Raw genomic sequence first — 15181 nt, 5'->3', positions numbered from 1 at the left:
GTCTTGCAGCATTGGCGTCCTGGGTTTAAATCCAACCAAGGGTAACACCAGTGGCGTAACTAGGAATGGCGAACTTTTGACATGGGGCCCCCCCTCCCCAAACCGATGCCGAAGACCTCGACTGACCCCCTCCTCCGCACTCTATTATGTCCCTTAGTAAGCCCTGCACACAGTATTATGTCCATTAGTGGCCCCTGCACACAGTATTATCCCCAATAGTGTCCCCTGCACACACAGTATTAACCCCTATAGTGTCCAATGCACACAGTATTAACCCCTATAGTGTCCCCTGCACACACAGTATTAACCCCTATAGGGTCCAATGCACACAGTATTATCCCCTATAGTGTCCCCTGCACACACAGTATTATTAACCCCTATAGTGTCCAATGCACACAGTATTATCCCCCATAGTGTCCCCTACACACAGTATTAACCCCTATAGTGTCCCCTGCACACACAGTATTATCCCCAATAGTGTCCCCATATGTCCCACTGTGGACACCTATAAACATTTATTATACTCTGGGGTCTGAAAAGACCCCAGTGTATAATAATCGGAGACCCGGGGGATTAAAACCATTAAAAGAACAGAGACAGATGCTTACCTGTTCCTGCCGGCTGCCGCTCTTGTCCAGCTTTAATGACATCAGACGTCACATGACCCGGGAAGCTGGCCTGGGTCATGTGACGTCAGAGACGTCAGACACGAATGACGGAGGCCTGGCAGGATCGTGGAGAGGTAAGTAACACTGTTTTTTATATTACCTTACCTCTCCGGTCCGCCGATCATTATACTCGGGGGTCTGCAAAGACCCCCGAGTATAATGATAGCCTCTGTGGGCCCCGCGGTGTCACTTGCCGATCCCGGCCCAGCCAGGATCGGCAAGTGAATAGGGCCCGTAACGGACTTTAAAAAAAAAACAAAAAACGTAGCGGTAGCGGCTGTCACCGGGCCCCCTAATGGCCCAGGCCCTGTGGCAGCTGCTACTGCTGCTACCACGGTAGTTACGCCCCTGGGTAACACTTGTATGGAGCCTTCATGTACTTCCCACGTTTGCATGGGTTTCCTCCCACACTCTAAAGACATAATAGGGAATTTAGATTTTGATCCCTCCTTGGGACAGTGAGGGAGTGTGAGGGACAGTGAGACAATATCTATAAAGTGCAGTTAAATATTTTGGCACCGTGTAAGGGCTCGTTCACATCTGCGCCCCGCTCTCCGTTCTGCAGGTTTCCGTTTCCTGCATAAAACAGAGGCAGGATACGGAAACCTGCAGGACTCTTTTTCACCCATTCATTTGAATGGGTGAGAGAGATGTCCGGCCGTGAGCGACGATGAGCGTTTTATGCTCTCCGCCACGAAACCGGGTTTTTTAGTCCGGACACAGAGTCGGACATGCAGTACTCTGTGTCCGGTTTAAATATAAACGGTTTCTCGGCAGAGAGCATAAAACGCTCACCGCCGCTCACAGCCGGACCTGGTTCTGTGGTTTCCGTCTTCTTGCATGCAGAAGACGGAAACCACAGAACGGAGACCCGAACGCAGATGTGTACCTAGCGTAAGTAAATAAGGTAAAATAAGTAAATAGGTTCCTGTTCAGTAATATGTCTTGAATTGTTGCATTAGGTCCCACCAAAGCTAATGGGCATACCCGCTTTTAGACTACAATGCAGTTTTGTGAGTCTCTAAATCAAATTCTTAAATTCATCCAAATTTAAGGAAACTATAAAAGAAAGATTGATACTTTTTTTCTCTTTTGTATCTTCTCATTCCCTCTTGTTCTAAAGATACCAATGTACTCAATACATGAATGTGAACTAGCCATAGAATAAAACGCGTCAGACTTCATTATTCCAATAGACAATGGAAAACTTTTTTTTAAGTTTTAAAATTTTGTACATTTTACACATTCTGAAATGAACAAAATATTCAGCAGATTTTGTATTTACTGACAAAAGCTTTGCATGAAAGCGATAAAATTGTAAGAAATCAATAAGAAAGAAAGAAATGTAAGAAAACATCCAAACAGGACTTTCTTTTCCCCTCCGCCATTGAAGGGCTTGCCAAGGCCATGGCACCACAAAGCACACAGCCGCTCCTCTTGCATATAATGCCGGCATAGATATGATTTTAATTCACATGTTATTTAATAAAAAGTAGCATGGAAGTCACCTGATACACTGACAACTAATCAGAATTATGGAGAATGAAGCAGTTTGCCGAGATCTGTTCAGCCAATCAGCACGTAAGTTTCCATGGCAACTGCATTCCCGGACTTTCAATAAAACAGGCTTGAATCTATATTTCTGGCGTGACTTAATGCTTGGTTTGGGAATGAGAAATCACAAGAAGCACAGCTGACTTATTCCATACAGACCTAAAAGCTTGTTTGTATATGGCATATCATATAAAGAGCTTGTAGGATTGGTATATATACATGCAAACATGTATATGACATATAGGAACTAGGGAACCATGGTAGTATGTATATATAGACAAATAGAACTATATGTATATGGTAACATTTATATTGCACTTACATTGTTGTAACGGATATACAACTAGTGCCCTCTGGATATACTGTATATATATAGGGGGATCTAGTTTTGCATCAATGGCAACATTGAGATCACATAAAAGCTAAAGAGCTCTGGTTATAACTGGTAAAATATACATGGCTGTTATCAGGGGAACAAGGAACAATCAAATAATGGTTAATAATCTAAAGCTCCATTCAGACCTTGTATTTTATATCCGTTAAGCAGATCTATGTGACTGTTTACATAGAGATCAATGTTAAATGGGTCAAAGATGGAGATCAAAAGAAATGCATCCATTTCCATTTGTTTTTATTGAACAGACGCAAAAGTATGGGCTCAATTTTTCATAGTTTACGTATGTATTTTTGCATCTTTTCAATCGATCTGCTAAATGTATCATCTGAATGGAGCCATAGAGAACATAGTGGCGTCCATCACGCATGGGATTCAGATTTGCATGAATCCCATCCACTTTGCAGTTACTGTGTTTCCAGCCTGTGGTGCCTCGGCCTTGGAGGGTTTTTTTTAACTGCCTATAAGACTATAATAAACTTTTCTCAACTTTCAACTGTCACTGCAGTACCAACATCTGATGTCCATTTCCATCCCCCTGGACTGTAGCTGATGATAATGTTGCTGAAATGTCCGGACATTTAGGCTGAAGCCTCACTTTGGAGAAACACCATTTTTTTGTTGCAGATTTTGCTGTTTTTTGAGCTAAAGTCAGAAGTTAATTGAGCAGAAGGTACTTCCTATATATTTCCCATTCCTTATGTAGTCATTCTTGGCTTTGGCTCAAAAAACCGCAACAAAATCTACAACAAAAAAAACGTGGGACCTCAGCCTTAGAAAGTAGGTACAGGGTTGTTTTTTTATAACTTTGTAGGGTTTTCCACTGAGAGACTAAGGTCCCACAAACAAAAAGGCAGCTAAAAATGCATTTTTTAGGGGTTTTGTGCTACCACAGCATCTAAAATGTTGCATTTCCAGAACGTGGCCATCTTTTTAAGAACCTCAGTAAACTGAAAGGCAAGAATAATAGTATCACTATTCTTGCTATATAAAGTACCAGAACTCTGATAGACCCCTCTATAAGTTGGGACCCTACTCAGCTCTGTGGGACACATGATAATGCCAGAAAGCATCAGTTTCCTTGTCAGCTGTTCTGTCATCATCATATTTTTAACAGGACCCATCATCATTAGAGATAAGCGAACAGTGAAATATTCGAGGTTCGAACAGGCTGTTGCGCTCTCTTCACTTCCTGCTTTACTCGGCACATAGGTGGGCAGGGTTTCACTTGCACGGGATTGGTTGTAAATGAATTACCACAGTGTGAAGCTGGTTCTGCCGGAGGCTCGTCTGTGAGGAGGGGGATTCTAATATTGGACCAGAATGGAGACTGCTGTGGACCGATCTTAGACTCCGCCTCCTCCAGCAGAACCAGCATTGATTGGCCAAATGCTGTACTCTGTATGGCATTCGGTCAATCAACGCTGGTCAATGCATTCCTATGCCGAAATGTAGCACTGCTAGCCGTGTGTTCAGCTCGGCTACACCGGAGATGCAGCCAAGCTGAGCGCACGGCCAGCACTGCTATACCGGAGATGTGAACCCTGCTGCACACTCAACTCTGCTGTATCAGAGATGCGCTGAACCTTGCTGCACACTCAGCCTTGCTGCATCAGAGATGTAGCAGAGCTGAGTGTGCAGCAGGGTTCAGCACACATTCAGCTCTGCTACATCTCCAGTGTAGCAGTGCTGAGCGCACGACCAGCACTGCTACATCTCGGCATAGGAATGCATTGACCACTGGCTATTTTTCACCAGTGATACGCTAAGTCAGCTGTTGCAGTTACTTCATGTACATGGACTGGAGGTTTTAAGGATGAAACAATAAAAGTTGAAGATTTTTATACATTACATCCGGAAAGTGCTAGAGTTTTCTTCGTATATTGACCAGCGTTGATTGGCCGAATGCCATACAGAGTACAGCATTCGGCCAATCAACGCTGGTTCTGCTGGAGGAGGCGGAGTCTAAGATCGGTCCACAGCAGTCTCCATTCTGGTCCGATATTAGACTCCGCCTCCTCACAGACAAGCCTCCGGCAGAACCAGCGTTGATTGGCCAAATGCTGTACTCTGTGTACTCTGTATGGCATTCGGCTAATCAACGCTGGTCAATGCATTCCTATGGGAAAAAGTCAGCTCGCGCATATCACAAGCTGACAGGGATCCCAACCAGATAGAGCCCCAAAGAGCTGTGTGAGTGACATTCCCACCTAAATAAAGGTAATCCCCAGCTAACCCTGCCTGTACATCTATCCCTGTCTCACAGTCACATAGTTCACAGTCTCATATGAACCGGATATTAAATCCACTGTTCGTATAAATTGGAGGTCACCTGAATTAGCCAGCCAATTACTTTTTATGATTTTTTTTCGATGCCTCCATTGTCGAAGTTCCTGTCCCACCTCCCCTGCGCAGTTATTGGTGCAAAAAAGCACCAGGGAAGGTGGGAGGGGAATCGAATATTTAGTGAGTTTGACACCTGGTGTTCGATTTGAATCGAACATCTCGAACAGCCTGATATCCGATCGAACATGTACTCGATCGAACGCTGTTCGCTCATCTCTAATCATCATCCATTTTCTGTTCATTAAAGTAAGTGAATAATGAATTTAATGGTTAAATTGTAGAGAATAAACAACGCTATATAAATGCATGCTTGATACAGTACCGTAGGATAGGCATATTATATATGTGGCGAGTCATAGATCTTATATATGAGTAATGGTTTTACCCAATTTTGTGTGGTTTAGCATCAGTTTTAGAATAAGACCCACTCCCTCAGTCTTTTATAGGGAATGAGTCACCTGAAAATTACCTATTTTTGAAATCACGTTTTTATGTTATGCATATAATCTAAGAATATTTAAGATTTTATTTAAAATTTTTCATGTCACTATGTATAATATAACATATTACAAAATGTACTACATATTGCAATTTTCACTCTGACCAGTCACTGGCCTAAGTGGTCACATGTTGGGTATCACTGACATCATTGCTAATACATCACCACTACCAACCATGTGACCTCTGAGGCCAGTGATTGGGTGCAGAGGTTACCTGAGCTGCTTCACCTCCAGGCCCAGGCAATGCCAGCATGAAATTAATCCAGGGACCCGACCCCAGAACTGAGGACTGGGGAGAAGTATAGCTTTGTTTTTTCATTTTATCCCATTGCTGGACCCCCTAGATTTTACAGTTTGCCTAGAGAACCCCTTTAATTTTGCCCTAGAAAACAAGCTATTCATCCTCCCCTCCCCCAGCTATATTCATGCTAGCATTCATAAAAGTATCCCTAGAGTTGTTTATCCAGGCTCAGTAACACTAATGACGATGTATTATGGCACGTAATGTGGTACGTAGACGGCGCGGGAGCTTTTGCGGGCCGTATACGCTCCCATTGTTTTCAATGGGAGCCGGTACCGTATACGCAGTGCTATTTTGCGGCCGTGATTTTGCGGCGGCCGAAATATAAAGATAACTAATTCCTTTAAACCTTTTGTCTCTTTGTGATCCACTATGGGTATGGCTACAAAACTGTGATAGGCCTGGTTCATATCTGCGTCAGTAATGCAGACTACCGAACAGACTACCGATGTTAGGAGTATTTAGGTTCATTGCTTTCTTTCCTGGTTGATTAGTCTGTCCTCCCATTTGCACCTGGGAGGAGTGGTCTCTACTCGGTATTTAAACCCATGCCTCCCATGGTTCTGTGCTGAGTGTCGCTTTTACAGAGCTAGGCCTTAGCAGGAGGAGTAGGTGGTTATCTTGGATAGAGGAAGTTCCGTGGTTGGTTTTTGGGAGGTTTTGGGTGAACAAGTTGGTGTGTGTGTTTTCCCTTCTGTGTTCACCAATCCTCCCTCTGTGTATAATTGACTGTGTGAGTGAATTGCCTTATCCTTTGATTTCTACTCAGTTTCCCTGTGTTTGTTTCCTAGTGTAAAGTTCCTTCCCATATTGGTTTGGGGAATTCCTTTCCTACATGTTTCCTGTGTGCTGCTTGTGTTGTTAGTCAGCGCACACCCTTGTCAGTCCCTGTCAGTAGCAGCTTCACTTGTTCGTTAGGGGTGACCCCCTTTAGTCTCCAGTCCCTAGAGATCTTATAGGGCATTCCTTCTCCCACTTCCCTCTAGGCCTACGGTGTCAGTGAGAGAGGAGCTGTCGGGGTCAGGCTTAGCCTGAGAACAGCCGACCTACACCCGTGAGGCAGGGACCGGGTTAGCTAGTGGGAGTAGTGCAGGGCGAGATTCCCTACTGCTATCCCTTAGCCCCGTTGCAGCTACCAGGACTGACATAACAGTACACTCAGCCGGTAAAAAAAAAAAAAAGGTTCGTTTGTATTATGACGGACCTGAAACAGTTGTACCAGGCGGTGCAGCAGATCTCCACTGAGATGGAGGGGATCAAGCTACGAATGGATGCCATCCAAGCTTCTGGCGTATCTCAAGTACAGCAGTTGGCTCAACACACAGCCTCTCAGGTGGAGGGCATACAGAGGCAGGTGAGTAGCGCCCCTGTGGGTCGGCCTCTGGAGCCAAAAGTCAGCTTACCTGAACCCTTCCGAGGTAAGAGGTCAGATTTTTTCCGATTTCAAAAGGACTGTCTTTTGTATTTCCGGCTACGGCCGTTTTCCTCCGGTTCTGAGGTACAGAGAGTTGGGATTATTATTACTTTATTGAGAGATGATCCCCTCATCTGGGCACATTCGTTACCAGCCGACTCAGCTTGCTTACTAACTGTAGAGGCGTTTTTCTCCACAATGGGGTTACTGTATGACGACCCAGACAGGGTACGCACGGCTGAGTATAACCTACGACGTGTGGTGCAAGGGGATCATGCTATAGAGAAATATTGCACAGAGTTTCGTAGGTGGGCAGCAGAAGTACACTGGAATGACCCCGCTCTACTTAGTCAGTTTGAGACAGGGCTCTCGGACCAGGTTAAAGACCATCTAGTTTCTCACCCTGTTCCGGGAGATCTAGATGAGGCCATGCAGCTGGCAATTAGAGTTGGACGGCGCCTCCGGGAGCGTGGAGACAAGAGTCCTGGGGGGCTTAACCCTCCTCAATTCTCCGTTTTTAGAGAGGACCCGGGGGACCAACCCATGCAGATTGGGGCCACTGTGCGAAGTGCTAGACCCAAGAGTGAAGGGTCCCGCACAGTACGCTGTTTTGTGTGTGGAGGGATGGGACATGTAGCAAGGGTATGCCCCTCCAGAGAATGGTTCGCCAAGGAGAGTAATAACCCCAGGTCTATTGAGGGTAAAGGGAGAAAACCTACTAAGGAGGGAGGTGTGCATATTTCCTGTACTCAGACTGCCGGGTTGACCCTTGAAGGATGGGTAAATGGGCAGAAGTGCCGGATTTTGGTTGATTGTGGTTCGGCAGTCAACCTTATTGACTCAGAGTTTTGTGAGCAATTAAGGGTGAGTCCTTTGGTCTTGAAGTCTCAGATACCGGTGTGGGCTATTGATAAGACCCCTCTACAGCAAGCTGTCATCTCCAAACAGGTGGAGGGTCTGGAGTTTGTTGTGGGTGGCCACCGGGAAGAGATTGACTTGTTCTTGTTGTCTAAATTACCAGCACAAGTAGTGTTGGGGTGGCCCTGGCTGAAGCAGCATAACCCTATTATCAACTGGGAGACCGAGTCAGTAGTTTCTTGGGGGCAGGGGTGTAATGGTCGATGTCTGCCCATATCCGTTATGTCTTTGTCTATAGACAATTTGCCTCAAGAAATATGTGAGTTTAGGGAGGTCTTTGAGGAAAGGGCAGCCAAGACATTACCACCACATCGCACCTATGATTGCTCGATTAAATTCATACCAAATGCAGTGCTACCCAAGACACGGTTGTACAATCTCACTATTCCGGAGAGAGAGGCGCTCAAAGAGTATATTGAGGGGAGTCTAGAGGTGGGGCATATTCGCCCATCTAAGTCCCCAGTAGCAGTGGGGTTTTTCTTTGTAAAGAAGAAAGATGGAGGGTTGCGCCCTTGTTTGGATTTTAGGGAGATTAACAAAATCACGGTGCGGAATCCCTATCCCATTCCGTTGATCTCGGATCTATTCAGCCAGATTACGGGAGCCCGCTGGTTTAGTAAAATAGATTTACGTGGGGCATATAACTTGCTGAGAATCAAGAAGGGGGATGAGTGGAAAACAGCGTTTAACACACCCCTAGGACACTTTGAGAATCTTGTGATGCCTTTTGGTCTAACCAATGCGCCTGCGTTTTTTCAGAATTTTATTAATGATGTACTAAGTGCCGTCATAGGGAGGGGGGTTGTGGTCTATCTGGACGATATACTCATTTACACCCCGGATTTGGAGACTCATTGGGAGAGAGTGAGAGAGGTTTTAGATCTCATGAGGGTTAACCAATTAAGTGCTAAGCTGGAGAAATGTGTGTTCGCGGTCAATAAATTATGTTTCCTTGGCTATATCCTATCGGACAAGGGGTTTGAGATGGACCCTGAGAAGGTCAGGGCAGTCTTGGAGTGGCCGCGACCCGAGAACCTAAAGGCGGTCCAACGGTTCTTGGGGTTCTCCAACTATTATCGCCAGTTTATCAAGGGATTTTCTGAGGTTGTGAAACCTATCTCGGACTTGACTAAGAAGGGGGCTGACTGTGCTAAGTGGTCGCCAGAGGCGCTAGCTGCGTTTGAAGAACTGAAGAAGCGATTCTCGTCCGCTCCCATTTTGAGACAGCCGGATGAGAGGTTGGCCTTCCGAGTGGAGGTGGATGCCTCCTCGGTGGGGGTGGGAGCAGTACTTTCTCAGGAGTTCGAGGAGGGTACGCATCCCTGTGCCTTCTTTTCTAAGAAATTCTCTGCCTCTGAACGGAATTATGACATCGGAGACCGGGAACTACTGGCAATAAAACTTGCGTTCGAACATTGGCGTCATTTCCTGGAGGGGGCCAGAAGGCCAGTCCAGGTATTTACTGACCACAAGAATTTGGTTTATCTTGGGTCGGCGAAGAGATTAAATGCACGGCAGGCCAGATGGGCTCTATTTTTTGCGCGGTTCCATTTTACCGTGACTTATGTGCCGGGTTCAAAGAATGTTAAGGCTGATGCTTTATCCCGGTATATGTCGACTGAGGAGGAACGAGAGGCGCCTGCCACTATTCTTGGGGATGGAGTGGTGGTAGCAGTATTGGGCGCGAAATTGGAGAAGGCCTTGATCGAAGCGCAACACGCTGCACCTTCCAAGATACCTAGAAACAAGCTTTTTGTTCCAACTACTCTCCGACAAAGTCTCCTGAGGGAGTGTCACGAGTCGGTTCTTGCTGGTCACCCGGGGGTTTCAGAGACCATGAGATTGGTGTCTAGGAATTTTTGGTGGCCAGGGTGGAGTAAGGATGTCTTACAGTTTGTTCAAAATTGTTCGGTCTGTGCAAGAGCCAAGGCGTCGCATACCCGTCCCCACGGTCTTCTACATCCATTGGAACCTCCTAAGGCACCTTGGACTCATCTGTCTATGGATTTCATCACGGGCCTTCCGGTGTCTAAGGGTTTCACGGTCATTTGGGTAGTCGTTGACCGCTTCACGAAAATGTGCCATTTGATCCCGTTTTCCAGGCTGCCATGTGCCAAGACACTATCTGAGGCGTTTATTAAAGAAATTGTAAGGTTGCATGGTCTTCCTGAGGATATCGTTTCGGACAGGGGACCGCAATTTGTGGCTAAATTCTGGCGGGCTTTTTGCAGCAGGTTGGGAGTTACACTGTCGTTTTCCTCCGGGTTTCACCCAGAGTCTAACGGACAAACAGAGAGGAAGAATCAGGATGTGGAACAGTTTTTGAGGTGTTTTGTTCGAGAGAACCAGAATAATTGGGCTGCCTTTCTCCCCCTGGCAGAATTTTCCCTAAACAACCATGATTCCAATGCCACAGGTACCACACCTTTTTTTTGCTCCGGTGGTAGACATCCTGTTTTCGGAGTATTTTCTTCCATTTCTTCCCCAGTTCCGGAGGAGGAGCTATTTTCTAAAAAGCTGCAAGGGGTATGGTCCCGTATCCGAGAGAATCTGGTGCGGGCGTCGCACCAGGCTAAGGTCCAGGCGGATCGGAAGAGAGGAGAGTTGCAGTTCTTCCCTGGTGAGATGGTTTGGTTGTCCACCAAGAATATCAGGTTGAAGGTTCCTTGCAAGAAGCTGGGTCCCAGGTTTGTGGGTCCTTTTAAGATCATCAAGATGGTAAATGAAGTGGCGGCGCAGCTGCAACTACCTAAAAGGTGGAAGATAAACCGGGTGTTCCATGTCTCCTTGTTAAAGAAGGCCAAGAAGGGAACGTCTCCTGTTAAGGTTCCACCAGTTTCTGAGTCCGGGGAGTATGAGATATCCCGAGTTCTGGATAGCAAATATGTTCGGGGGAAGCTACGGTATCTGGTGGCATGGAAGGGATACGGTCCTGAGGATAATTCTTGGGTTCTGGAGTCGGATATGTCAGCCCCCAGACTCGTGGAGAAATTCCACAAGGAGTTCCCGAAGAAGGATGCTCCTAGAGAATCCGGAGTCTTCTCCTTGAGGGGAGGATCCTGTTAGGAGTATTTAGGTTCATTGCTTTCTTTCCTGGTTGATTAGTCTGTCCTCCCATTTGCACCTGGGAGGAGTGGTCTCTACTCGGTATTTAAACCCATGCCTCCCATGGTTCTGTGCTGAGTGTCGCTTTTACAGAGCTAGGCCTTAGCAGGAGGAGTAGGTGGTTATCTTGGATAGAGGAAGTTCCGTGGTTGGTTTTTGGGAGGTTTTGGGTGAACAAGTTGGTGTGTGTGTTTTCCCTTCTGTGTTCACCAATCCTCCCTCTGTGTATAATTGACTGTGTGAGTGAATTGCCTTATCCTTTGATTTCTACTCAGTTTCCCTGTGTTTGTTTCCTAGTGTAAAGTTCCTTCCCATATTGGTTTGGGGAATTCCTTTCCTACATGTTTCCTGTGTGCTGCTTGTGTTGTTAGTCAGCGCACACCCTTGTCAGTCCCTGTCAGTAGCAGCTTCACTTGTTCGTTAGGGGTGACCCCCTTTAGTCTCCAGTCCCTAGAGATCTTATAGGGCATTCCTTCTCCCACTTCCCTCTAGGCCTACGGTGTCAGTGAGAGAGGAGCTGTCGGGGTCAGGCTTAGCCTGAGAACAGCCGACCTACACCCGTGAGGCAGGGACCGGGTTAGCTAGTGGGAGTAGTGCAGGGCGAGATTCCCTACTGCTATCCCTTAGCCCCGTTGCAGCTACCAGGACTGACATAACAACCGAATGCATTGGCAAGCAGTGTGCAGTGAAAGCACACAGACCCCATAGACTATAATGGGGTCTGTGTGCTTTCCGCACGGTCTCCTCACAAGTCATGTGGACAGGAAAGTAGATCGTGAAAGCACATGGACCCCATTATAGTCTATGGGGTCTGTGTGCTTTCACTGTACACCACTTGTCAATGCGTTTGGTAGTCCATTCGGGGGAGTCCCCATGCGGACTCCCCGAATGGATTAACGATGAAGATGTGAACCAGGCCTCACTCTATCATTAAAGGGGAGGACAGGGTCAGATTATAGGCATTATTGAAATATTAGGTAAGTATTTGATGGGCATCGTATCAGTAGGAGATCAGGGACAAGAAATCACATACAGGTTCTGGCTCAATATACATTAAATAGAGGGGCGGACATATCATATGTGCAATATGTGCAGCTGCACAGGGGCCCACGAGGTAAGGGGGCCGACTGCTCACCAAAACCAGCTTCCTATTGTTTTATTACATTGCATGAATTGGACTTAGCGAGCAAATCACACAGCCTACAATTAATAATAGGTTGTTAAGAGTGACTGGAGTGGGGCCCTATGGGAATGCAGGGGGCCCATACATGTTTGCACAGGGGCCTCTGCTATCTCAGCCCGCCCTTTCTGTATATAACCCATCGAGGCAATATGGCTGCAGGAACAAATTTATTCAACTATAACCCAAACTGATTCCATCTATACGTCACCTACATTGAATCAGATGGCTTTATGAATCTTCACATCCTAATGAATTCCATATTCACATTCACCGTGAATGAAGGCATGAAACATTCTTACTAATATGAAATAGAAAATTCACATTTTTTCTTAAATTTGCAAACTGGGAAAAAATATCAGCAGAGAATATCTTCTTCTCCTTGATACATGTTACAATGTATCCATGCTTCCTGTATGCTGACATGTATGAGCTAGTCCATGGGAAGGAAAAACCGAAATATGGAGGCAACAGGAGACCCAAAAGGAAGTCAGTGACAGAAAGTAGAAGGAGATGTGATGGAAAACAATGAGAGTAAAGGGGAGGTGCAGTAATGACAGATCTACTCTATAAAGTACACTGCAATTGTACAGTACATGAGGCATGCCTACTTCTCTGGGTACCACTTTATAAACATATGCAGTTTCCATGGATTCCAGATCAGTCTCCACAGCAACAGAGAGAAGCAGAAACATAAAGGATGGACACATGGGGGAGGGTGGGGGCTCAGAAAATGTGGCACATACAATTATACACACATTGTGATACAATATCCCTATGTATATTAATAGAGAATCAGTCCATATGCATGTATGGATCAACATACAGATCAGCACTTAGGCTCTACAGAATATCACAAGTTTGGCACCATTGCTATCAGGCGAATCAGTATAACAATGGGATTAGCTATACAGAAGAACCCATGTCATATCCTTATCACAACACCACATACAAATATAGGCCAATTATAAATGAAATACGGCAACCACAGCCTATAGGTAAGACACAACGTATGTACATAAGATGTAACGCAATATCAGCTGGCAATGAAACATACTACTATCCAAAGCTCAGGCATATACATTTATTTCATTGCGCCCATATTAGATTTCTTTAGATGCTTTTACTCCTATTTCTTGTTCAAACTACTGAAAAAGATAAATCTATGCACAATTGGGTCTCCCTATCCAGCAGATCTAAGCAGATATGTTATAAGACATTCATGCAATATTAACCTCTTAGATAAAGTTAGCTCTGTTATATACATAGTTAGAAGAGATGCGCAAATCTTTAAAAAATACTCTTCTCCATTGATTCTTTAAAATGTGAACCACTCTTATCTGGAACCTGGAAAATCGATTGTAATAGTTGTGTATGGTTCTACAGCGAAACTGCTCTCAGAATGGAAGCAAATGTGAAGGACTGAAAATAAGTGAGACATAGTGTAAAGGACTTGATGGAGCACAAGAACAGCTGTGACTTGGGCAGTGAACTGCAGAGATGTACACCTGAGACCTGCACACATTATATACATATCTGCACACAAAGAACAAGCCTTAGGTCCATACAGGAGAAACGTGCTGAATCCAGAGCTGAGAGGACTCCTCAACTGTACCTAGATGAAGTGCGATGCTCCCACCCTAGATTCCCACACTATAGGTGCCTGGATTTCCCTTTGCCACAGGCCAGAGCTGCTCTTTATCTATTGTCTATGGTCACAGTACTTTCTCCTAATCCTGTTTAATCCATATCTACCCCTGGCCGCTCTTACCACTATTGGTTTCATTTATTTGCTCATAGTGGACTAATGATCATTGCACCCTTATTGGGCAAGTAGTTCCATCACAGCTCTGAACTAATGCCCCTTGCATTACATCCCCCCATAACACCCATCCAGCTGATAAACTCACGTGCCAGATGATGAAAAAGATGAGAGAAGCACAGAGGACGAGTGTCAGCATGTAACAGAACGCTGCAAAGGTAAACGCCATCGCTGCTTGAGAGACTGCTGGAAGCAAGACTGTTCTGAGAGATTACTCTTTAAAGCAGGCTGGAAAAGACTATTCACACAGACTACTTCTCCAATATGTCAGCCAAGGGGGTTTCAGGAGAATCCCTTGAAATAGTCCAAACACTGTGGATAAAAGTCCATCTGATCAGCAGGAGGTGGCAGGGTAACCTCTGGGTGTGTGGGCTTCGAGAATATCCTGCTCCAATGAGTTGAGCACTTACACGCCGCTGCAGACCCACTTTTTCGTCAGTCTTTAAAATATTTTTATTGTACCAAAAAAATGTAAAAACAGCCAAGGTGACTGCAGGTTAGAAAGTTCCAGTTATAAAATCGAGAGGGTGTGAGCACAGTGATGACTGTATTTGGCCTATTCCGCTGCTTGATAGATGGAGACGTTAATTAGAAAGCGAGATGTCAATGTTGTGAGAAATAGCTCCTCATCTCCGCCATGTACAGTATTCTCATTGTGTGGGTGTGTGGCACTTGACTTGTAAGTAAACATCAATGTGTCTTCATTTGTGAATGTAATACAGTTATCTTCTCGGTGTCCTTCCTCCTCGTTGTCGTTTTTGCCTGTCACAAAGTCTCTCACCTCTTTGTTGTGGCCGGGGATCTTTGCTGTCTTTGTTCTGTACCCCTTTCTGTGCTGTGAGCAGAGGGGGTACGCCACCTAAGATCTCAGCTGACAGGAGCACATCTTGAGCACACTCGGATCCTTGGTCAGCACTCTTATTCTTCCTTGCTGCTAATTCTCTCCAATACCTTGGACCCCTTGTCTTGCCTGCTTTGT

General features: G+C 45.5%; 1 protein-coding gene across 2 annotated transcripts in view; it reads right to left on the bottom strand.

The window, feature by feature from the left end:
* The window catches only part of CNIH2 (cornichon family AMPA receptor auxiliary protein 2), a 91525-nt gene extending 76344 nt beyond the window's left edge, over positions 1-15181 (bottom strand). For both annotated transcript variants that reach the window (XM_075281606.1, XM_075281607.1), the window contains exon 1: positions 14291-15181. In XM_075281606.1, coding sequence (XP_075137707.1) covers positions 14291-14371 — 81 coding nt within the window. In that variant the 5' untranslated portion in view covers positions 14372-15181. The remainder of the gene's footprint in view (positions 1-14290) is intronic.

The sequence above is a fragment of the Leptodactylus fuscus genome, chromosome 7 (assembly GCF_031893055.1).
Source record: "Leptodactylus fuscus isolate aLepFus1 chromosome 7, aLepFus1.hap2, whole genome shotgun sequence".
In the NCBI taxonomy this organism is placed as follows: domain Eukaryota; kingdom Metazoa; phylum Chordata; class Amphibia; order Anura; family Leptodactylidae; genus Leptodactylus; species Leptodactylus fuscus.
The sequence above is the reverse complement of the archived record's forward strand: the minus strand, read 5'-3'. Positions and strand labels throughout refer to the sequence as shown.